Below are 25,467 nucleotides of genomic sequence, written 5' to 3'. Positions count from 1 at the left end.
TACAGGGCCTCTGGATGTATGCAGCAAACCTGGCTGAGTCCACCAATCTTATCCCATGCACCATTCAAAGTTGGGGATGACTGTCCAATGCTCGACTCCACAAGGAATTACCAAAAAGAGGTAAAAAGGGATCCCATGATCAGAGTAAAAGAACTAGTGAGCGTGGAAAAAGGTTCCCACTCGGGAGAATCAGTCCAAAAAATCGAAGAGTCCAGCAAAACATGCTGCGGAACTCACAGGTGTAGAGAATTTCACACAAAGATGGAAAAAAAGGTTTTGTATTTGTTTTATGTGTTACTTATGTTGTAACAAAGATGTGTCAACCCCAATATGAATAAACAGAGTCATGTGTTTCACTACCTGCTGGCTAAAACATGCCAAACCCAATACATATTAATTCACACAGGGTCATGCTTAATTTCTTGTCTTGGTTTTTAAACTGTTAAACACAGGTTTAGGTATTGTAAGGGCGTCAAAGAAGGAAGCTGAAACAAAGGTGGCATGGTGGTGATTGTAGACTTATTTATGAAAAAAACTCACTATCCCCATCATCTAAGAGGGGTTTCCCTGCCTCAAACTAATATTAAAGGATCTGTCAGAATGTCAATCAAAATGAAAGTCCATCGTCCTTCGTCACAACCTACTTCTAGCCCTTATTTAAAAAAAGGTAGCAGGCGCCCCACTCCAGAAAGGACATGGCATGATAACCTGTTCTGAGATGAGAGTTTGCAGCACACGCTTTTTGCTCACTGTACCTTTCACAGATGGGAAAATATCCATTTGCATATCAGTCTTTGTCCTGCCCACATAGGCGGTCCAGCACCAAAATGCTATGGCAATTCCTCTCTGAGCAAGAGTACCAACAGCAACCCCATACACGTGTTTCAGCCTTGTTGGGCCTCATCAGTGAGGTGAAACTGTGCCTCTCTGAGCACAATGAGCAGGGAGTCCACGCCTGGTTGCCCCCAGGTAATTCAGGGTGACCAACCCCAAGGTCCTTGCAAATATTTCAAAAAAGGTAGCAGGCGCCCCTCTCCAGAAAGAACATGGCATGATAACCTGTTCTGAGATGAGAGTTTGCAGCACACGCTTTTTGCTCACTGTACCTATCACTGATGGGAAATATCCATTTGCATATCAGTCTTTGTCCCGCCCACATGGGCAGTCCAGCACCGAAATGCTATGGCAATTCCTCTCTGAACAAAAGTACCAACAGCAACCCCATGCAACCAGACGTGGACTTCCTGCTCACTGTGCTTAGAGAGGCTCAGTTTCACCTCACTGATGATGCCCAACAAGGCTGAAACACGTCACATATTCCAGTGATAGAAAGGGGAGATGGCACACTAGCTTTGACCTCCTGCGAGATCAATGATTAATTCCCTTCCTTTTACGAGAGGCTCTACACTAATGCTGACACAGCGACAGATAACGAAATCGGTGAATTCTTGGACAGTCTTCCACTTTCATTTCTCTCAGCGGAAACCAGAGAGGCCCTTGACATCCTGATCACCACAGATGAACTATCCAATACCATAGATTCACTGGCCTCTGGGAAGGCACCGGGATCTGATGGCTTTCCCATTGAGTTCTATAAAATTGTCAGTCTCGCCTGGTTCCCCAGTTACTTGCCCTATGGAACGAGGCATGTCTCCTGGGTATCCTGCCGCCCTCCCTCCGCGAGGCAATAATAACGGTGCTGCCTAAGCCGGGCAAACCCACTACGAAGTGCGGCTCCTACCGACCCTTGTCACTTATCAACTATGACGCCAAGATTTATGCCAAGGATCTGGCCTTTAGACTAGCTCCGTACATGCACTACATCAAACACCCGGACCAATCAGGGTTCATTCCGGGCCGATCTACCTCGCATAACTTGCGCCAGGTATTTAATATAATAAGCTGCATAGACACGGGCGTCCAGGCTGTCGCAGCATCACGAGATATGCAAAAGGCATTTGATTCTGTCTAGTGGCGGTTTCTATGGCAGGTGCTCGAGAGGTGCAACTTCGGCCCCCAATTTAGAACTTGGGTTAAACTATTATACTCATCCCCAATGGCGAGGGTCTGCACTAACAATCTTTGGTCGACAATTTCAGATTGGGAGGGGTACGAGACAGGGTTGCCTCTTCTCGCCACTGATATTTGCACTGGTCATAGAGCCACTGGCTGACAACATACGGCAGCGACATTCGCATCGGGGTCTGTGCCGTGCTGGCACCGCTGAGATATTCTCGCTATATGCCGATGACGCCCTACTTTTCATTCGACAACCCGAAACCAACCTACCCCCAATACTAGCAGAAGTTATTCGTTTTGGCGAATTATCGGGTCTCCGAGTGACCTGTAGTAAATCCTTCCTGTTTCCACTGACCGATGCCACAGCGCCACCCTTTAGACCTGCAAGGCTTTGCCTGGGCCCAATCCGACTTTACATATCTAGGGGTAGTAGTCACACGTAACCCTGTCTCTTTATATGAGAGCAACTATGGTCCTTATCTTTCCAAGTTAGATCGGAAGTGCGCTAGGTGGGCGAGCTTCCCAATAACCCTAGCGGGCAGGATTGCTGTCCTCAAAATGGTGGTCTTTCCCCAATTACTTTTACAGATGTTTAAATATCCCAATCTGGCCTGGTCGGGGTTTTTTCACAGCACTCACCCGAGTCCCTTCCCATTTTAACATGTAATTCCATCTGATATCCTCCGACTGCAGATTTATAAATGTATACAGTGTCGACACTAATTTCTTTGACCCCGAGTTGGTTAAGGTGTACTTTTCAAAGTGGATGAGATCCCTCAAGGCCGCCCATTTGACTGCTGGCATCGCCAGCCAGTGTCGGAGCTGCTCGTACTTGTATCTGTCTGACTCTTTGAGCTTTAAATGCCTGGTGGAGTCCTCAAACGATTTGACCTCTTGGTCCCGATACATTTCTCCTATTTTTGTCCACCCTGCATGCTCCCATTTCTTGTACGCCCCTTTCTCCATCCCTGGGGGAAAATTCGGGTTCGCAAACATAGGAGTAAACGGGCCCGGCACTCCTGTCATGACGCCCTTCTGCGTTTGGTCATCCCATCCCTCGAGAGTGGCCCCCATGACTTTACTAATGCGTAAGTTAGGATGTCTACAATGTATCCCTTTCCATAAGAGCTCCACTAATGGGAACCTTACTACTGCTCTATCTTGCTCCACCCATATATTTTGCCCTCCCCCCCTTCCATTCCTTAAATACCCACAGTTGCACCGCCCGATAATACCTATGGAAGTGCGGGAGTGCTAGACCCCCGTCCAGATGCTGTGCTGATAGCACTCCTCTAGCCACCCCGGGTGGTTTCTTATTCCAGACAAAGGAAGAGACTATCTTAGTTAGCGCTCTGAAAAAAGAATTGGGAAATCTAAATCGGGATAACAACTCTGAAAGGACGGACATCTTAACCGAGACCATGCGCACCCACCAAGAAATTGCCAATGGGTTCCAGCCCTCCAAATACCTCTTAACTTTCGCCAAAGGATCTGTGTAGTTCTCCCCATAGAGGCCCTCTATCCTGCCCTTAAGGGTTACGGCCAGATATTTTATCCCAGTGCCCGCTACTTTCAGGTTTAAAGAGGTCACTACTTGTTTGAACTCCTCGTCATCACCTGCCAAAGTTAATACTTCCGATTTATTTCTGTTTATTTTCAGACCTGAAAGCACCCCAAACTTTTCAAGTTCCCAACAGACCACTGGGAGGGATCGAGTCAGGTCCGACAGGATAACTAGCATATCGTCTGCATACGCCACCACCCTATGCTGCGTGCCAGCCATCTCTATCCCTACAATCGAGGGTAGTTCTCTGATCCTTATCAGCAATGGCTCGAGGAAAACAGCATATAGAAGAGGTGATAACGGGCATCCCTGTTTGGTGCCCCTTGACAATTCCACCCTGCCTGTGACTTCCCCGTTCAAAGCTATCCTAATTGCAGAGGTGTTATAGTTGGCTTTAATCATTTTCAAAAATTGTTCGCCAAATCCCATACCCCTATGGGTCATAAACAGCATGGACCATTCTACCCGGTCAAATGCTTTTTCGGCATCTATTGGCTGGAGGGCTGCCGGAGTTTACTTAATCCCCATCTTTTCTACCAGATGAATTATTCCCCTAATCTTATCATGGGTTTGACGGGCCGGGATAAAGCCTGACTGGTCTTTACTAATCAGTTTGGGGAGAAACTTGGTCAGCCTTGCCGCTAATATTTCTGTGTAGATTTTGGAGTCCAAATTGATTAGGGCTATAGGGTGGTATGAGCTCAGAAGCAACGGGTCTCTTGCTGCTTTATGAAAGACCAGAATGTTGGGCTCATTCATCGACTGTCACATTCCCGTCTTCCTTGAAGGCGTTATATAATTTTGCTAAATAGGGAGAAAGAATGTCTGCATACTTCTTGTAGAAGGCCGCCGTAAACCAGTCAGGGCCCGGAGCTTTGTTTACCGGGATCTCTCTTATAGCCTTCCGAACTTCGTCCTCCCTTCTCCCTTATTTCTCCTTCTAGGGATTCCTGCTCTTCATCTGACAGCCTAGGTAACTTTAATCGCTTTTAAGTAGGAATCTTGGTCCAAGCTATATGGCTTTCCCGAGGCAGACAGCTTCGGGTAATAGTCTCTAAATACCTCCCCCATGTCTCCTGTGTGGGTTACTGTCGCCCCCTGAGCATTCCCTAGCCTTTTAAAACGATAGTTCCTGCTGCTTTGCTCTCAACTGCCTAGCCAGGAACTTATTGGCTTTATTCGCCTTCATGTAGTAATAGTGACGGAGATGTAGAAGGCTCCTCTTTGCTTTGTTTTTGCGTAGCACATCTAGTTGACCCTCTATGTGCCTTAACGTTCTTTTCAGGCTGAGGGTGGGATTCCTTGAGAGTTCCCCTCGAATGTCTGCCATCTTCCATTCCAGCTCCCTCTCCCACGCGTACCGCTGCTTATCTTTAGAAGCCTTCAGGGCTATCAAGAGCCCCCTCACCACGGACTTAAAGGCTTCCCACATTGTGCCCATATCAACATCTCCCGTATCAGTGCCCAGTATTCCTCCATCTTTTCCCTAATTGAATTCCCTAGCTCCGGTTCCTGGAGAATTCCCAGGGGGAGCCTCCATCTCCAGAGTTTTTATTTCCAACCATAGCGGCGCGTGATCGGACAAGAAATGGGGCCTACATCCATCCCTTGAACCTCCCCCAATAACCCCACTGTAATCCAAAAATAATCTACCCTGGACATTGAGTTGTATACATGAGAAGTATGTGAATCCCCTCTGCTGCCCGTTAATTTCCCACCACACATCGCACAGCGTGAGTTGGTTCATTTTTTGGCAAAGACGTTTTGATGGCGCACCCGGTCCTTGGTGGCTCTGTGTGCTCCCGTCCACTGTGGGGAACCACGCCAGATTCAAATCACCCCCCAGGATTATCTCCCCCTCTGCAAAGGCCCCAGCTTCCCCACCATCCCTCTCAGAAAGGCATCTTTCCCCGTATTTGGAGCATAAACCGAAGCTAAAGTGAAACTCTGCCCTTCTGTTGTGACATTGGCAAATACAAAACGTCCCATTTTGTCCGCCTGGGTATTGTGAAGCTGTATATTCATCCAGTCGTGCAATGCGATCAGGACCCCAACTTTTTTGTCTGCCGCATTGGATTGCACTATCCGCTTGAACCCCCTTAGACGCAGCTTTGCTTTATTCTGGTGTCTAATATGCGTTTCTGTAACAACAGGATGTCCCCTCTCTCCCTTCTCAGCAGTTCTTCAACTTTCTTCCTCTTAACGGGGGCATTCATTTATATGTTACAATTCTCAGCTTCCCCATTGGCAATGCCCCCCCACAATGCACTAGCCCCCTTAGATTTCCACATACCAACTGCCCATCGGCCATCCTCTCCCTCCTTACCTTCTGCCACCCTCCCTCCTCCCTGAACTTGAACTCCCCCCCACCCCAACAGCCCCACAACTGTCACGAGGAGGGCCCAGGGACGTATGATTGCTAGGAAGCACAGTCCGTCACACCTGTCCCTCAGAGAACTCAGCAATAACACCCCGGGGAGTCCTAAACCCTGCATTACCTTCTGTCTCGTGCGATTCCGGCGATGATGCCCTCACCGGGCCGCGTTCCTTAAGACCATTGGAGCGCCTGAGATCTCTGTCCTTTCCAGGGCTATGTGCTCACCCTCCCCCACAGGGCCGCACGCCCCTTGATCACCCTGCACCTGCCGCTTTCAAGGCTCCCCCCCGCCCCCGACTGCTTCCTCTTGCAATGTGCCTCTTACCATTCCCATGGTTTCCTACGGGGTTCCTCCCTGAGCCGCTGGTGGTTTTCGACTAATTCGTCCTCCAGGATACCAATCACCTGTAGCCCCTCCTCACAAGACATTACCCTTCTTGGCTTTCTCTCCCAGGAGAATAACAAACCAAACGGGAAGGTTCATTTGTACCGAATCTTCCTCATCCCCAGTTCCCTAACCACAGGAGCCTCCTCTTCTGAAGGGTCACTTGAGCCAGATCCTGATACAAGTGAATTTCCACCCCATTCATCTTTATGTGGTCCATTCCCCTGGCTTTTCTCAGAATTTCCTCTTTCTGTGGCTATGAGGACATCGCCACCAACACATCTCTGGGCCGTTCCCCCGGCGTGCCCGTCCTCTTGGGGCCCACCCGGTGGACCCTGTCAATTCTAACAATTTCGGCATTATCCTCTGCCAGTATGTCTCTGAAAACTTCTTGCACCGCTTTTTTTTTTTAAGTCCTTCTCTTCCACCGACTCCACGATGTTCTTAATACGGATATTCGATCTGTGGGACCGGTTTTCTAGGTCCTCGCATTTGAGCTCTAGATTGTGTGTCAGGTGCACCAGCTGTTCCTGCGTTTCGCTGTACTGCTGCGCTTCGTCTTCCACATTTTGCACAATCTTTTCCAAAGTATCGGTCCGTTCCTCAAGCTTTGAAACGTCCAGCCGAAGTTCATGGTCCGCCTGTTTCATATCCTCTCTCATGTTAGCGAATTGATCCTGTACCGTGGACATGAATATGTCTTGCAGGTCCTTGAACCATACCTGCATGGCCTCCTTCGAAATTTGCGCTCCCTGCGGGGGGGGGACTGGTTCTGAGCCTCGGGAGCGTCCGCCTGCATTCGCCCTCGGGTGCTGCTCGCAGTTTTGGCTGACCACATCTGGACTAAGTTTGCATCCTGTTTAGCAGAGATAGTCTGCGACCCTGAGGCCCCCCCCCTTCCCTTTGTTCTTGGACATTGGGGTCCCTGCTGCTTATTCCTTCGGCCACCTCCAAGGTAAGCCTCTTCTGTTGGCGCGCTCTGTTCGTGAGATTGCTCCCACAACTTTCCCCCCTCCGGAGGGTCTCTGCTCGCCTGGGTAATCCGCGGTTCTCTCCTGTCTTCACCTCACTGCCAAGATACCCCTCCCAGGGGTGAGGGGGGCACGACTTACAGTGGCCCCACTTGCTCCAAGTCTCCGCCACCCGCTCTGGGCACGTCCACCAACCGGGCCTTCCCCTCCTCACCAGTGGCCCCACACTTAAACAGTGGGGCCTCCAGACTGCACCCCCTTTGCTGGCAATTCACTTCTGCGGCCTCCACCCTCCAAATGATTAGCGCCAACGCACAACTTCTGCCATGGCCAGTAGCAAGTAGTCTCACCTCCTCTGTCATAGGCTTGGAAACGCGGTGCCCGCCTGCTCGCTCCTCCGGACTTCTCCCTCCGACTATCCTGGGCCTCCTCTGTAACCCCCAGGAGCGGCGGCTCAAAGTAGCTGCTGGTCCGCCCGATCCTGATAGGGGTGGGGGGGTGGAACGCCCCACCCCTGACCACCGTCAGGCCGCCTGCCGTTCGCCGGGATCACCCTGACGGCGCTCTCCCCAGCAGCGTTCCTCTCCTGAGCTGGCTTAGCGCCCGCCGCCCCGCTCATCTCTCCTGGTCCGTTGGCAGCCCCTCCTGAGCAGTCCCGCTGCTGGAAGCGGGAAGGCGACGTGACGCTCCTCCCCGGGGGGCACTCAGATGGGGGCGGCTTCTGCCCGCCACCTCTCCGCTGTCTCCTGCAGCTCACGCCAGGCTCTCCTGAGCCGGCTCCGGAGTCTCGCCTGGGGACCCGTGCCGCAGCTAACAATGTCCCCACCCGTCCTCGGTGTGTGCACAACTGCAATCGGCTGCGCCGCCCCACACAAGCCGCTTCTCACAATCGCAGCGGCACGATCGCCACCTCCAGGGGTCGTAGGGTCGAGCTGCTCCACCACTGCGCTCACAATGCTACTCTGTAGTGCTCTTCTGTCGCGGTCCGGTGGCAGAGACCTCTACGCACGTCATCTCGCCACGGTCGCCATCTTGGAATCCCGTTAGTTTCATTCTAATTAACAAGGAACCATTAAGTAGTTTCTCAGGCTGGCGCCAGTATATATTTGACTGCACTCACTCCCCATCAGTTAAAAGGAATCAATATCCATTAGAGGATTAGGATTTGTTTATTTAGTTGTGCGGCAGCTTGCCAATCGCGTACCGGGGACAGCTTACATAAACTATTTCCTGTTGGGAATAGAATGTGACTCCTGCTAAGGGTTGCGCAGCGACTTCTTTTGCTAACATTCTTTCATTGGAATCCTTATAAGCGCGGGTTGCGCAGCGACTTTAGTTTTAAATATCCCTTCACTGGAGACCATAAAGGCGCGGGTAGTGCAGCGACTGGCAAGAGAAGCAGAGGAGACAGGGCACTTCTTCTGGCAACTAGGAGTTACTACAGATCTACTACCCAAGCCTCAGGAGGATTTCAAAGGCAGTGTTCTTGGGGTATTTCTTCTGAATGTACTTTCAGTTCTTTAAAACACAAGCTCATGCAGAGTTGAACTTTATGAATCCAAGATAAGCAGCCAACTCTTTTCAAAATGTTCCAAAGACTCAAGAACTCCAAGTTGAGTATTTAAGTGACAAGTCAACCAAAGAACAGACCAGTAATAAACTTGAATAATATTTCCTCTGGGCAGTTCGCAGAGGAGCTCCAGCTATTTAATCCTAATTACTTTCAAAGGGGTAATGGGAAAAAGAGGGCAGGAATTAATGCATGAATGCAGTAGCTAGCGAGACACGATTTCTTTTTCTTCTTTCCTCTACAGATTCACAAGGAGTAGCCGGAGGGGATCTGGGATTTTTATTATTTTATCCACTTCCCCTTCCCCCGGAGTGTGCCATGCTCAGCTGTTTGTCTAGTAGTTGAGGGTGAGACACTCTGGAGGGACTGCTAGGGTTCAGCAGCGTCTGTGGACAACTATTCAAGTCTTAGCCGGATACTCAGATGGCTTCAGCTTTCCCAGCTGTGCCTCCCACATGGCCATAAACCTCTCCTCTGACTTCTTCTGCTGCACTTTGGTTCTCTTCTTCCACACCAGCTTCAACCACAACTGCCTTCCGCTGGTCCTCATCTTGGGATTTACATATCCCACTCAGGTGCTTTAAACAGCAACTAGACCGTGCCTTGAGTTTTCACCATTCAACCCCCATTACCTTGAGCGCCTCTTCTTTGTCTCAGTAATTTTAGCATTATGCGAACTGAAGTCCACAGAAGAACATTTAACATTAAGTTGTTTAATGTTATTTTTTTTAATAAATCGAGCTGTTCTATGAAATGAGAGTTATTAGAATAAGGGGAGACTGTGGAAGGAGTTTGTAATTCCACATTAGAATGAGAACTTCTCAAAAAGGTAGAAGTACGACAATTCAATGTTTTCATCTTCAATTCCTGAACCGTTGAGGCACCAACTTCGTTCTGTGTAACTGACTTTTTATAACATGCTCTTTGAAGATTAATATTAGAGAGACTAGCACATTGATAACATGCCATTAAGTATTTGGGAATGATTTCATCTTCATCCTCAGAGGAAGATGAATACTGCATTTCTCTTATTGGAGTCACCACTTCCCCTTGATAGCCGTCTACTCCCATGTGATCCTTCCACCTAATGCCACCCCCAGGGTTAGGATCAGGTAGCAGCTGCCTTCCCCGGGCCACATGGGAGGAGGCTTTAGGCTGGGGTTTGGTGATGACTCTGTAGGATTCATCACAGTTGCCAGGAGGAATGACCCCCTTCCCTGACCTGCGGGTTCCACACAATCTTTACACAACTCCTCGAATGACTCCCTTTCTCCTGGCACTGTTTGTACAGTTGACAATAAGGCCAGGCGGGAATGACTCCTTCCCCCTGAATGTGTTCCAAGGGGTTTTGTGTCGTCCTCAGGAGAACTACCCCCTTCTCTTTGTATTCGAAAAGTTCCCTTTTCGTGTCTTTCAAATTGCTGTATGTTTTTCCGCTCTCTCTTAGTGCCAGCAAAGTCTCAAACCCTTCTCTTGTGGTCAATGGACTCATCTTTGTCACACAGCCGATGAAGTTCTCCTCGGATGCTCAGTTCCTTTTTGTTAGGTCACAGACCCTTCTCTGGTGGTCAGTGGTCTTATGACTATCACTGCAATGAGAAAGTTGTTAGGTCCCAGACCTGTCTCTGGTTCTCAGTGGGCTTATTGCTGCCACTGCGACGAGGAAGTTCTCCTCGGCCGCTTGGTTCACTCTTCCAGTGTCCAGTAGCTACTTTGTTACTACTGGGAGGACCGAGACCCTCTCCGATGCACTCTACACATTTCCGTTCCCCAATAGCCTATAGCTGCCACTGGGGTGAGGACCATTATGCTGTTTCCCTCTCTCCACCTCCCCCGTGTCCCTACCGGGTCTCCCATATATCCCTTTATGTTCTCGTGGGATGCGGCATATCATTGTTTCTTCCTGGGATGGAGTTTATGGTCAGCGGCTTCCGCTGCTCCTCTTCTCCGCTTCGGCAGTTCCGGTGCACATTTGCGGACCTCTGATCTTTTGCGGTCCTCTGCTCCTTAAGGTCTTGGCTCCCCTCTGGGATCCAACTGTCAACGTTTTTTCGATCCCGCCACTGCCTTTCTTCAGCCTCGCAGTTGGGTCTGCTCCTGTGAGACCCAGAATGGACTCTTGCATCCTGCCGCCGGCATCTCCTGCACAGCCTTTCTTCCAGCCCTCACTCAGAGTTCGAATCTCCCAGTCTCCTCCCTTACTCGTGAACGGCCATCCTTTAGTAGCTCTTCCCTTTCCTTGTTATCTTCGTGACTCCACTGCTGTGCAGCGTCTGCAGATAATGTCCCTTTGGCATTCCAAATGCCTCCGGTGAGCCACCTTGTGGCAGTACTTAAGAGTTGGTTACTCTTATGGTTTATGTATCCATATCTGATGTCATTACTCCTTTCCCAGAGGTAGCCTCTCCTCATGTGGCCACGGGACAGCAGCCACTACCTGACCATGACCCTGGGGGAGGCTATATGAGGGAGGATCACATGGGGGTAGGCAACCCTCAGGAAGGGAGTTAGACATGGTAAGGCGAGACATGGTATCCTCCCCTTTCCCTTTCCATTTTAGGGATGCCCCCTCCTTCCCTCATGCCTTGATAGCATATTGTGGTAATCCCTTTTAACAACCCACAAAGCCTGCTAACAGTATCCTTCAATATTCTATATTTAACCTAATGACAAACACTGACATGACGAGGACAACCAGAATGAAAATTGCTCACCTGAAGCGAAACACTCAGTCTAGCAGTTGGAGAGATTTGATTGGTTCTGAATAACTCAGAGCGGGAGTTTAAAGATGGAACAGCTGAGCAACACAGAGAGATCCGAACTGCTGGCCACCGTCGGGGAAGCCAAGCTGTCAGGTGGACAGCCGAGCACGGAGACGCGAGAGAACCATGGGGAATTATCCCCAGCGCGGGCTGGGAGTCCAGGAGGAAGCCGAAGAATGGGACGGAGAGCAGGAAAGGCGGCGTCTGTGTTGGCAATGCACTCACAGGCACCGGAGACACCGACGAGGGACACGATGAAGAGAGAAGCTTTGTGCCAGCAAGAAAAGCCGGAGCAACATGCAGACCACCATCCGCTGCAGAGCTGAGCAGTCAGAACCAAAGAGCTAGCAGGCGTGAAGCAGGACCCAAACTGAGGGGTCTGAGAAGCTACAGAGGCCATCCAAGTACGAGTGAGCCAGCAGTGAAAGGGTGGGGTATCAGGGGGGAGGGAGGGCGTCAGAGAAAGAACTCCCAAGCACAAGAGGGAGGTGAATCCCTTCGACTTGCAACATGGCTAATCTTCATACTCTCAGTACTTGGGGAAGAAGGAAAATACAAGTACCCAAATGAAAAGGCGAACTTGGGGAAGCTAAAATACCCCCGAGTCCCAAAGCTGTTGACTGTTGTGTTGGAAGTCCTGGCAGGAGGGTATACCAAGCGAACAGCGAGGCTGGGATTCACACCCATTAATGCAAGCTGGAGAATTAAGGCAAGACGGAAAGGAAGAGCAATACCCCTTCCTGAGAGGAACTGTACAAAAGGCCTGTCTGGGGAGTACACCGTATTCTGTGAATATAAGACCTGCACCCAAGTTGTGGGACTTTAAAGGAGAATCCAAAGGAAGATTCATGCCCTTAGGATTTTGAACTGCATTGCATGTGAAGAAGATCAGGGGAAGGGACAATTCTCCGTGAGTGAATTGCAACACCAAGAGGAGGGAAACTTGGGTTATTATTTTTGAACTTTAACTTTGGTGGACAGAAACCTGGAAAAGGGAGCCATTCCCTGGAACTATGAACACTATCCAGTGGAGATTTCTGTTGGATTAATACCTTTTTGTTGAACTTGAACAATTGTGCAGTTTCATGCCAAAAGCATTACCCCTTAGCACTTTATAGTTACTTTTAGAATGAGTGGGCTAGGATAGGATTTCGGACACAGGACGTTTTTGCTTTGGACTTCTTGACACAGGACAGACACTTTGTTTTTGGTTGGTACCTCCTAGATTAGGGACAGTAAGGCATTTCCCAAACCCCTTTATTATTTCAATAAAAGTGTACAACTACAAATATAAATGTTCTGTGTCTCCCGCTCATTCCTGGTTCCTCACAGGTTGCTGTGTTCTTCCTCGTCGCAGTATGTTCTGTTCTGGCAATATCCCGTGTGCTACAAAAGTACATATGTTTACTCTCGATGACATAGCTTGGTATGGAAGGGGGGCTAGGGAATGTCAGGGAGTGACGTTACTCAACAGGAAGTAGCCTAGGTGATTGTCTTTGTCCTCAGACAGGGAGTCCCTCCCCATGAGGTCCGTGCGCATTAAACCCCCTCCCAGGGGCACTGTCAGGATCCGAGTCCACCTCCCCTTTCTCCTCACCTGACTCCTCCGAGGTCAGTTCGCAAGGGTCCGTCTGAATCTTGCCGGGCTTCTCCTTAGCCCTTGGCCTCTTGCCTTTCGGTGTTCTGGTCTTCTTTTCGTGAAGGTAAAGTCTGGCCCCTCCAGAGGCCACCTTGACAGAGGAGTGGACCTGTCACCGGGGAACCCCAGGGGGCCAGCCTCAGCTCTTGGGAAAAAGCCCAAAGGCAGAAAAAAACCCTAGTCCGTAGATGGGTTCAGAAGACAGGTCCTTTAGATGGTACCGATCTTTAGGTTGCAGTTCCAAGATACCAGGTATGATGACTTACTCAGTGTAGCTGAAGGCAGGAAACCAAGAAGCAAATGCCAAGATACGGAGTGGAAGGGTATCAGACCCTGGGAGAAAGGTAGGTAAGGGAAGGTATAGTAAAGAAAAGATACACAGGAGTTAGATACAACAGGAAGGGACTACTGTGCCAAGTCAGGGAGAGGAAAGCAGGAATGCCCCAAGTAGTCAGAAGCAGCGCTGAACCACCACGGCGGAGCGGAAAGGAACAACCCGCCGGAAGGCAGCACGCCGAAAAGGCAGGAAGGTAGGATTAGCAACAGGGGCTCAAGGGAACGCAGAAGCGGCGAAGCGCAGTGCCTCCGCGCCCGTTAAAGAAAGAAAACACCAGACAGAAGGGCTGAGAGAACAGCCGATAGCGAGACCAGCTGGGAAGCTCCTGTTCACGGACGCGGAGCACAGTGCGAAGAAGCACCCTCGCGGCCGGAGTAAGGCTGCAGACCAGGCAGCAGTGGCGTTAAGAAAAAAGGTAGATTGAAAGTTAGAGCGAGGGAAGAACAGGGAAGCGGAGAGGCACCGTACCAGAATTAGCGGCGGCAACCTCGAACAAAAAGTAGAAAGTTAGCGAGCACGAAGACAACAGTAAAGGTAGAGGAAAGAGATACAGGGAAGGAACAAGGGGAATAAAGACTAGAAGAGTAATACACAGGATGGCGATAATCCAAAAGTCGGAGCGTTGAGAGAGTGAAACAACAGATACAATGCGCCGAGAAGTGGGCGGAGCCAGATTATATAAGCTCCGGCGCCATGTTGGGTGAGGACTAGACCGCTCACCGCCGGAACCGGCAGCGATTCCAATGTTTCCAATCTTGGATCCTGACAGGCACTATTGGGTAGCAGCAACACCTCCATAGTCTCATGGGAAAGGGTCCCCCCCCCCGGGAGAAGTGACAACACCTTGCAAATCATCACAGTATACAGTATGCAACAATATCTTCTTCAAATGTAATGGCATAGAATATGCGAATTGCACAGGACCAGGACCATGATGGAGCATTAAAGAAAAGGAAACATTCCGGCTCTTAAACTAGATAAACGGGGCACTTTTCCGACGTCTGTATCATTGCAGGATGGGGCCAGTAGGCAAAGCCTAGGGATACGACAGACAGGGCAATGAGCCAATCTGTAGTAAACATAAGAGGTATAATCTTGGAAGCTAGCTTCATTTTAAGCAATATAAAACTGGTAATCAGTTGGAAGAGAATGCCATTAATAGGATAACGGTTTCCATTTAATTTGTTAGGCCACTGAGGGGAGAATACTTGAACTTTGTCAATACTAACAGAAAGGAAACATTGTTAAGGCTGTGGGACCATTGAAAAGGTAGTTTAAAGCACCTTATAGGGACCAATGGCCAATTGATGATTTGCAGATATTACATTTCTGTAAACCATCAACGAAGTTGCCTAGTACCATGTGTAATACGGTCATGCTGTCATCACCTCCACCCACCTGTAGTGTACAGTAGAACAGCTGCAAGAATAGGTGAAACAATAGCACGTATGGCTTTTTCAATTTGACGTAATGTGCCGTGCTGAAAGAAAACGGCTTATACATGAAAAAAAAAAAAGACTATTTGGTTCAAAGTTCCACTTACCAAACTTGAATCATTCCTTTTATCCACTAAACTCCTAGAAAAGTCAGAGCTCTGCAACAACAACAAAACTGACATTAGTTAGGTCACAGATGCTCCCTCTCAAATTGTGGCTCTAAATCCCACAGATTAGCAGGTTAATAACCTTGTACAAAACACTGCACTGTTGCTGCTAATTAGGTGAGGATTCTGAACAAAATCATTTACCTTGGAGGGGTCCAATAGCTGCTCGATCTGCCGATCCTTTTTGCTGTTCTCCTCTTCTAGTCGTCGAAGCTTTGTTTTAATAACATCCCCCTCTGATCTTTGTGTTTGTAACGTCTAGAAGGGAACAGACTCAGAGCTCAACCTCCCACACATCTTTAACAAACCTGGAGAACGAAATGACAGCAGAGCACCCAGATTTCACCAAAATTCTAACCCTTTAGTTTTCACAGTGCTACCTTAATATGAGATTAGTTATTACGTCCATTTATAAAGGGGAACATTATTTTGCTCAACTACAGCAAATTATTTGAATAATTGGTATCTTCTAAAGGAGCACATGCTTGGCAGAATATGTCTCCCTGTGCAGGTTATCACTACGCTAAAAAGCTTTCCGTAGCCAACCTATATCATCAACATGAAACCATAAACAGATCCCATCACCGAGGCTACAAAATCCTAAGCACCCCCTCCCAGTGCCATCTTCATGCCTTGTTCAAGCAGGAACAGGATATCCATAATGCTCATTTTCAGTAGGGGTGTAAAACATGGTTGCACATTAGATTATAGAAAATACTGATATTGCTGGATTACTGTTCTTTTCCAAAACCGGATCTTCATTAAATTCACAAGCTTGGCAGAACATAACAAAAACTGAATCACTGTGAATCAACAGGATGGAGTGTGTCCAGAAATAACATTGTATATGAAAAAATGAAAGAATAATATTTATTTTATTTATTGTTTATTTATATAGAGCTTATGCATATGTGAAGTGCTTCAAAGTGCTTCAAGGAGGGAAAGGAACAAGGGAATACAGTAATCATTCTTAGGCCTTGAAGATTCTGAATGATCTAAACAGAAAAAACTAGCATACTGGGCACAACAACATTTCTGCTAGTTCAAGTGCATGAAGTGGTACAGTTGAGACCAAGCTTGGGAGGGGGGGGGGCCTAAAACGGTGGTGGGTGGGACAGGACAGATGAACTAAGTGGTCCTAGTACATTTAGGTCATGCATACGTACAGGCAGAGGTGAAGAGAAGGGCGGGGGCGGAGGGTGAGCCAAAGAGCCCGGTCCAACAGGGCCCTGGGTAAGTGCAGAGAGGTTGCCCCGCTCAAGGAACGTAAACTGAAAGTGCAGTAATGTTAAACAAAGCGCAGCGGCCCGGAGGCAAGTGCAAAAGACTGGTGGGGGAGCCTGGGACCTGTAGAGGTGAAACAGGCAACCAGTCAGCAAAAACTGAACAGGGTTAGGGAGGAGAAGGAGGGTGGAGAGAAAAGAAAGGAGGTTAGCAGGGGAGAGGGAGAGAGAAGGCAGAAGAGAAAAGGAAGGTCTTGAGGGGTTTCCGGAACTTAAGGTGCTCCGGCTAAAGACAGAGAGAGGCAGAAAGGCTATTGCAGAAGGGAAGCTCCTGCATAGGATAAAGATCTACCCCCAAATCTCAGCTCACCCGCAGAGGGTTGGAGGACGAGTGGAAGCCTCTAGAGGAAGAGGATTTAGGAAGACAGCGTTGTATATAGTGCGTGTCCCGGCTCCAGAAAGCCTTGTGGATTATGTAGAGGATCTTGAACTTGATCCTTGCAGCCACAGGGAGCCAGTGGAGGGATTTCAGCGCCAGAAGGATACAGTCCCAGGGCATGATGCCCAGGATAAGTTTTACGGTTCTGTTCTGGATGAGTTGTAGATGACGGAGAGCAGAAGTAGGAAAATTGAGAAAGAGGCTGTTGCAACAGTCCTGCCTAGAGAGAACCAGGGCTCTTGAGGCAGTGAACCTCTGTGGGAAAATGAGAAACGGTAGAATACCTCTGAGGAGGTGCAGTTGGTAGTTGGACTTTTTGGAGGTGTCTGAGATGTGAGAAGAGAAGGAGAGAGTGGAGTCGAAGATTACCCCAATATTGAGAAAAATACTAATGTTTCAGAATTGCTATCAAATAAATAGTGTCAGCCCAATAGGCTGGAACAGCCTATCATGGTGTCAGAGTTGTTTGAGATTAGGTAAAGGCAAGTGTTAGATTCTGTTAAAATGGCATATCTTCTCCCCACGTTCAGGAGGATGGCAGAAACTGGCTTGCAGCTAGGGCAAGGGTCTGCAACCTTTGACTCGCTAAATGTAAGGACTAAAACTCCAATGATACCCTTAGACGATGCTGGTTAGGAAAGATTTCTCTTTAGGCAACTTTCCTTCCCTATTCTATGGAGTACCAAACATTTTGCTTTGTTTTTTTTAACCTGACCTGACTTTTACTGGGAAGTGACCGCTTCAGCTTCACTTGCCTGCCTTTTGCTAATTTTGTCATGGGGAACGGATCAGTACTCAGACTATCAGTACTGGGAAACTAGATTTCCCCTTTTGTCGTTTTAGGTAACTTTTTTAACAGTACACACAGTATCTTAAAATGCAGAGCAGTGGGGATACATTTGTATCAACCTAATCTTTTACACTTGGGATTTTAGGTTACTTTTATATGTGCCTAAAGACAAGCTGGTGGCAGCACATACATAAGAATTTACCATTTACATACATAGAATTTACCATTTTTGCATTATTTTTAGTATGCACATTCACGTTTTCCAGGTTTGGCTACTAAATGTGGTTAGTGCCCTAAAATGGCAGTGCCACGCGATTATTCACTTGTCCTTAGGCCATATTGTTGTTTAGCCTTTTTCCTGCCTTCTCATCCCATATAACGTTATGCATTTGCCGGGAAAGTAAGAGTGAGAAAATGAGAGAGTGAGAATATGAGAGAGTGAGAATATCAGAGAGAGTGTGAGAGAGAGTGTGAGAGAGAGTGAGTGAGTGAGCGTGAGTGAGAGAGAGAGAGTGAGAGAGTGAACGAGATAGAGAGGGATAGGGAGAGAGAGAGTGTGTGTGTGTCTGTCCAAGGAAGTAGCTGTGGCTGTCTGGACCCACTCCACATCTGTGGTGCAAGAGATTCTGGGTGTGTTGCATGAGGGAAACCCACAGTGGCCCTTGACTGACTACAGCTGGCTGTTTGAACGGTGCAGATCCTTACAATTGGTGGGCTTGGACTTGCTTTCAAATAGAATTTAGGATAAGAAGAGGACTACTGAAGCCATTTTTCCAGATAAGCGTTGGAGCCAAGTATCCTTTGTACAAGAGCAGCTGGCTGAAGACCTGTGAACAACTCTCAAAGAGGCGTGGCATTCCTTTCTGCCCAGTGAAGCCCTGCTGGGGTATCTGATCTGCGAAAGTCCAGAGCGGTGCTTCAACCCTTGGACTGGTGGAACCAACCAATCGCAATGCATTCTCGAGGATCCAGCCGTCCGGAGCCTTCGAAAGTGTCCCTGGACCACCATGTGGACTGACCCGCCCTCCACTGGGCTACCTTGGTAGAATAGCCTCCATTCTGCGTTCATCGCCGGAACTTTCGGTGGTCCTCAGCTCGTGCTTCCTGTAAGTTTCAGCTTCTTAGAGTCAGGGGAAGGTCTTCTTCAACCGGAACCCCAAAGACTCCTGCTGTCGCCCATGCGCGGTAGCCATTGCTGGAACTTGACTTCCCCTACCTGGAGAAGTGTCCTGAAGAGGTCTACATTGGTGCCTTCTGCATTTCTTCTTCGCAAAGGGTTTCACTCTGTTCCTGGAACTGACCAGAAGAATCCTTGCACCCGCAGCTCCTGGGCATCTTATACTGGATCCAACGGTGGGTAAACCTACCTCCAGCAACACCCAGTTGACATCCCTAGTCACCTCCACCTGTTGTCCTAAGAATAAAATTTGGTTATCCCATTCCATCACATTTTGATCGTTGTATCTAAAAGCTTACGTCTAAAAGATGGGAATAATATTTGACATACCTATAACTTGTTGAATGTCTGGAATATTTTCACCACCACCACCACCACAAGAACCCTTGCTACATCGGTTCCCTCTCTTAAGAAGAAGCTTTGTGACATTTGGGCACAAGTCCCTATACATCACAGGGATTGGACTTTTAAAGTTAAGTCATAATTCTTGTGATTTGGTTTCATTCTACTAAATCACTACTTACCTTCTTTTAGTTGTCTACGTTTTTGTATGCATTCCTAAAAACCTAAAGGTGACTGCATATATGTTTGATAATCGAGTATTGTGTGATATTACTACCTGCTTGATTAATTGTTCCAGCGTGCGTTTTCGGGCCTATAATAAATAGAGTATGTTTGTACCTACCTGACTAAATTTAATTGTGTGCTTCACTGTGCGGACTTATTGTGGACCCCTGACCATGCTCACTTTCGTCTGAGACAACTCTCCAGGATTATCTCGATTATGTTTGGCTTACCTCTCAGAGTTCCCCCCTGTTCACTATAACTAGGGTGGCCACCAGGCCAGATTCTTGAACTCCATCTTTACACTGGCAATGGCTGACAGGAAGTGTAGTCCAATACAAGTTGCAGGCCCCTGCTAGCTTTCCATGGTTCACCTAGTAGTAGCCATGGGCGAGTAGTAGCATGAAACCTTAAGGTTTATCAGGAGATAAACTCAGCAAAAGCAACAAATAGAGCAGTGAAAAAGTGAATTTCCACATAAGGATGTTATGAAAAACAGTACTTTAATGAAACCGGAAACACATTATTACAGGCAAGTAAACTTTATGAAGAATATCATTTCAGTGTCCAGAAGGTCATAGCCCTGCCAGTTAGGGTAACTGGCAAAATCCAGTGTACAGAAGATAATTAGGGTGCAAATTCAGTAGTTCATAACACAGGGGTGCCTCGAGATCCAAATTAATTCAATCAGCAGTTAGTCGTCATAGACATGAATGGGAAGGCTGATCGGCTTGCGATAGGCTGAGTGGGATACCTTCCTGATGAGGCTGTATCCTCCAATGTTAGAGGTTTGGCCATAAGTCTGTGGTCACATGTTCACACAAGAATGGTTGGGAAGGGAATTAACACAGAATTGAGAATTCTCCCTAACAGTACCCAAAAGGCAGCCCATACGTTGCTAAGTATCTTTGCCCAGTTAGCGCCACATATGGTATTGGCTCACCTGCACCCAGGAAATCGGAGGCCTGAAAAACCAAGACCGGATCTGTTGACTATTTGACTACGATCTGTCTGCATAAAAGGCTAAATCAACATCCTGTGCATTTCACCAGGAAAGTATGAATGTGGCGACCCCCAATATTTTGGTTGCCACCAAATATTTTCAACCTTGTATGATTGTGAGTGGAAGCGGACTACAAACATATTCTGATAAGATAGGGGAATCTGCTCCTAATGTTTTGTCAATCACTCAGGCGAGTCCTGAAACACCAACAAGGAATCTTAGCCAGAAGGTGATGCAATGGAAGCGGTTGCATGCGAAATGCGAAATGCTGCTAGAGTCTGTGAACATGAGGCTTCTCGAATAACCAGAGGGAACCTTTAACAGTGCTTTCTACCCTTGAACCGTCGATAGCAGCTGTGTTAAAAGTCTCCAAGACCAGAAGAAGCTTTTTGTCTGCCCTACATAGCCTGACACAAATAGGCGGGGCAACTGGACAACTGAAGGCGAGTAACTGATAGACTCTATGGTTACAAAAGACTATCAAAAAACTAAGAAACCCTCATCTGAAAATGTAAGTACTCAGTGTGTGCATGTGCTGTGCTATGCTTCATCTAAAGAGACTCAGAGGACATCTAATCTTCACTGATCAACCACCCGACTACTGGAGCTAAGTCAACAGCTACCCCACAGCTCCACATACTCGAGCATCAGATGATCCTGCATCATTTGCAGGAACATCCCTTTGTGACAGGGACCACTACCAACTGTGAAGGCACCATGAAGAAAGACACAGACAACAGATTCAAAGTTCAAATGAAAATGGTTTATTAACTTAAATGTCAGCATGGTTGAAGTCCTAACTTGCCCTATGCTAAGGTGGGATTTCCCTACTAAAGAAACTAAGTATAGTCTGAGTCTAGAAGTTCAACTTAAAAGTCTGTGTCCAAAACCTATGCTTGCCCTCACAACTAAAGCTAAACAATGTGTAGGGATGTCAGCAATAAACGAAATAGTGTTCCAAATAAGGCTCTGAGCTTCTTCCAGCTCTGGGCTTAATTTCCAGATCCCTTTCCCCAAGTTAAAACAGTTCCACAAAGTCTCAAAAGGAATTTCAGGGTTGACAACCCAGTTCCAAAAATAGCTCTCTGGGTTCCCTTCCCGAGAAAACACAGTTGCAAACGTGTCTCAGTATTCTCCTCTCCCAAGCAAGCAGCTTGCCAACTTGTACTTAAAGTCAGTCTCCCAATATTCAAAACCAATCCCAGGTCAACTTTATACTCCTTCTAGTTATGGGTAGTTCATACAGATTGCTTTTTCCTGCTTCACTTCAGCAATCTCTTTCAAACACTTGTAATCACTTTCTGTATATTTCTTTGCTGTCACAGATAAGATACACCCGGTCTAGGCGCAGTTGTCGGGCAACACGGCCCACCCAGTAGAGGTCACGCACCCGGTCACTCTAGGCCTACTTGCCTACAAAGGTTCTTCTGTAGCTGCACCTGTGGTTCTGATTCACACTCACGTGACTCTCGCTTTGCCAGCCTTCTGGCTTTGCCACAACGTATTTCACTTGGTCAGTCTATGGGCTTTGCCACAGTGAGCTCAGTTATACAGTTCACTTTGTGGTGCTCATTTCCCTTCACCACATTGCTCTCACTCTTTAGCAATGCTCTAGTCATGCTTTGCATTGCATTTAATTAGCTTTCCACTTAACTTGCGATATATGGTCTTCACTTTTCAAACCAACTGGTCGTTTGCACATTGGTGTATTAAAAGCATCCATTTGCTCACCAAATGCTTTCATTCAGTTCCGTATTCAATGGTTTACAGTTCTTGTTTGCTCACACTTCACAGTAATCATTAAAAAAAAATGTTTTTTACTTTGGTTCACTGTATCTTGCACTTTAATTCTCGTTCATTCGACATTCCCTTTTTTCCACATAACAGCCGCAGGAGCACCCCGGTCCGAGTGATCCCTTTGCCTCACTCGCCGGTCTCCGGCGTCTCCTCTGGGCGGCTATCACCTCCTGTTCCGCTCTGCGTACACGTCCTTGGTGGACACCGAGCCCCACTCGCAGTTCGCTACTCTGTGTGTGTGTCTCTTGCAGCTGCGCTCGCGACCCGCGGACGCTGCCGGTGACTTACAATGACTGGATCTCTTTTCCGGCCGGTAACTGCTGATGCCGGCAACGACCAGCAAGGCTCCCAATACTGTAGCTTTTGCTCTGCCCTCCCTGACACCACAGTTTCTTCCCAGTTTCGCCAGCGTCCTGGTTTCTCGACAGGACCACCCTCCGCTGAAACCTACTGCGCAGGATTTCTCTGTTTCCATGCCCCTCTGCTGTTCATTCTGTGTTCTCAATTGAAAAAGGGGGATACCATGTCTCGCACCACCCTCCACCCAGGTGAGGACTTCATGGGGGGACTGCTGGCTGTTTTTTGCCAGTGGGGTTCCGGAGTTACCTCCTGCTTTTGGCTGGAGGTAAGTCAGACCACCCACTGGCAAACTTACCACCACTTTCTTCACGCACCGCCAACCTTGTAATAAGGCCCTATGTCTCTCTTTATGGATTTCTTGTGTTTTTACAACTGCACAAATCCTCCTAAAGTGAAGTGAGGTTAGGAAACATTTTATCTTTATATCTTTTTCTTTTGTAACTTTAGGGATACAATCACAATGTGTCCAGGATTAGCTGGTGGCAGTGAATGTTTTTCTACTATATTTTAAACTTTTCACTCGTGCACTTTTGCATTTACTGCAAATGGCTACAAAGAGAGGCTAGAACTCTAAGATGGCTGTGCCACAAGACTTTTTCCTGTCCTTTCGTCATACTGTTCTTTGGCTTTCCTCCTGCCTACTCGGGTCAGGAAAGGCCTTATATGGAGATCTCTTTCCTGGGGAAAGGTGTGGCTTTCGCAGGCAAATGGCGTTTGTGTGTGCGCCAGAGAAGGGGGCTGGGATAGTTTAGTACCAATCCAATCTCTGGTTCCAGAAAGTCTGTTGCTGGCCAGATGTGGTGACCAGTGGCGATCCATGACTGGACAGCCACTGGCTGTTTAAATGGTATAGATTCTTACCATTGGTGAGTTTTAGCTTGTCCCCACCCTGAATCTTGGATAAAAGGATGATTCCTCAAACTGGTCTGCAGATCATCGTTGGAAGCAATACTTCTACAGAGATGAGCAGCACCCTAACGACTCGAGCAGGACTCCTGCAGCTGATGAGCATCGACTCCAGTGTTCTCAGTGAAGCTCTGCCCCTCTATGTCTTGATCTCAAAAAGCCCTTTGTTGGTGCTGCAACCCCTGGAACAGTGAAAAAAACCAGTCTCAACCCCTGCTTGAGGATCAGTGCCTGCTGAGCCTACGGAAGTGTCCCTTGACCAAGCAGTGACTAACCGACTCTCTCCTGGGGTACCCTGATGCAGCCGTCACATTCCGAGTACAGCATTGGAACTCTGCAAATCTTCAACTTCACCTGCTCCTGCATTTCCAGCCATTTCACTCCAAGGTACAGTGTGCTGGGGCTGCTCCTGTGTTCGCCGCTGTATGATCGCTTGTCGCTCCCCGAACATGGATCTTATCTTCTTGGTGTCCCTGAGGTGCCCGGTGGCCGTCCCTCCCACAGAAGTCTTCACTTGCCTTCGTCTGGGTCTTCAACTCTCATGCTGATCTGACCTTTGGTGGGGAATCGGAGTTAAAGATCATCCCCTAGGCCCATCCTGGTGTGTTAGATTGAGTTGAGTAGTCACCTGAATCTTACTGGAACTTTGAATCTAACTTTCAATAACCCTTTAATAATCGTAACCACTTGCACAGCCAATCTTTATAAACTTTGGAGCTGTTGACCTTTGGGCACAAGGCCCCAAACCATCTTAGGGTTGGACTTTATAAATTTGAGAGAAGATGCTTTGTGTTGATTCTAAAGAGTTCTGACTATTCTATGCGTCCAATTACTCACCTGTATTGCACTGGTAACTGATTCATATGCCATTCTATTACTCCCAAAGGTGAAGTTTTTCGTGCAACAATATTTACCGTATATTTTTATTTGCTGAGTGTGTAACTAAAGACCTAATACATAATTGTATTTGTATACATTTACTGTCTGATCTGTTGCTCTGTGGGGACTCAGTCCTAGACCACTCTCACACCTTCCCTGAAACGAAGATTTGCCACCCTGCTACCTCACCTTGATTGGGCTTGGCTAACCACTGTGTCTTCCCTGTTCACAATAATAGGGTGGCCTCTCAAAATCCTCCCACCAGGGCTGAGTTTGGAAATCCATCTTAGAGAATCCAAGCTGGATCCCAAGGAAGTGTATGCGAAAGACAGCGTTTCTGGACCTTGAGCGGGACGAGAAGGGCACAGAAAAAGATTGCCAAAGGACTGTCAAGCCGGTGGTGGCATTCTCACATACCTGGCCTCGTTGGCACATGCCTCGAGCTGACCAACATCAGTCTGGGGGCTTGCTGGCAGGAGTGTGGCAGGGAATGCTCAGGAACTTTTTACAGGCTTGCTGATGAAAGTGCCACCATGAGGGCTGTGTTACGCAGAAGCGGGGGATCTGTGTCGGGTAGTCCCGCAGATGCAGTTTGGTGTGCACCAACCATTACTATGGCAACATGGCTGAAAGGTTGTAGCCTTGCTCTTGAAATGGGCAGCCATAAAGACTGCTGTGTGAAATAGCTTGGGGCGTCTACGCTTCAGATTACCCATTCTGGTCTTCCAGTTCCCCTTTTTTCTCTCGTTTTCTCTTCTAGTCTGGAGCTCTTCTTCTTGCTTCTCCTCTCCTGACTGCTCCCTCCCTTGCCCTTTCCTGTCCCCTGCCGTGGTTTGCCTTCCTGCTGGCCGCCTGTTGCTTTGCCCTCCCAGAGTACTTGCCTTCCCTTCAGTGTTTCGGTGGATCTTGCCATCAGCCGTCTATTCCTTCGCAGGAACTTCCAGCTGCACAATTTCCCCACAGTACTCGGCACTGCCTCTGCATCACGTTAAGCCTTTGAACATTGTTTTGTGGTGCAGGGAAAGGGTCCCAGGCTATCCTCCCACGTCCACATTGTGGAGGGTGGTGTGGGGTCCACTCTGTATCATCCACTGCTGTCATC

At 48.0% G+C, this 25,467-nt stretch overlaps 1 protein-coding gene across 7 annotated transcripts in view; it reads right to left on the bottom strand.

Annotated features, from left to right (window-relative positions):
• IQCE (IQ motif containing E) overlaps positions 1–25,467 on the bottom strand; it is a 1,388,455-nt gene that overhangs the window by 1,003,316 nt on the left and 359,672 nt on the right. For all 7 annotated transcript variants that reach the window (XM_069647600.1, XM_069647604.1, XM_069647602.1 and 4 more), the window contains 2 exons: positions 15,372–15,485; positions 15,168–15,218 (listed from right to left, as the gene is read on the bottom strand). In XM_069647600.1, coding sequence (XP_069503701.1) covers positions 15,168–15,218; positions 15,372–15,485 — 165 coding nt within the window. The remainder of the gene's footprint in view (positions 1–15,167; positions 15,219–15,371; positions 15,486–25,467) is intronic.

Source organism: Ambystoma mexicanum, chromosome 2q (assembly GCF_040938575.1).
Source record: "Ambystoma mexicanum isolate Mex_15411 chromosome 2q, UKY_AmexF1_1, whole genome shotgun sequence".
NCBI classification, from domain to species: Eukaryota; Metazoa; Chordata; class Amphibia; order Caudata; family Ambystomatidae; genus Ambystoma; species Ambystoma mexicanum.
This window is presented reverse-complemented; position numbering and strand designations above follow the sequence as displayed.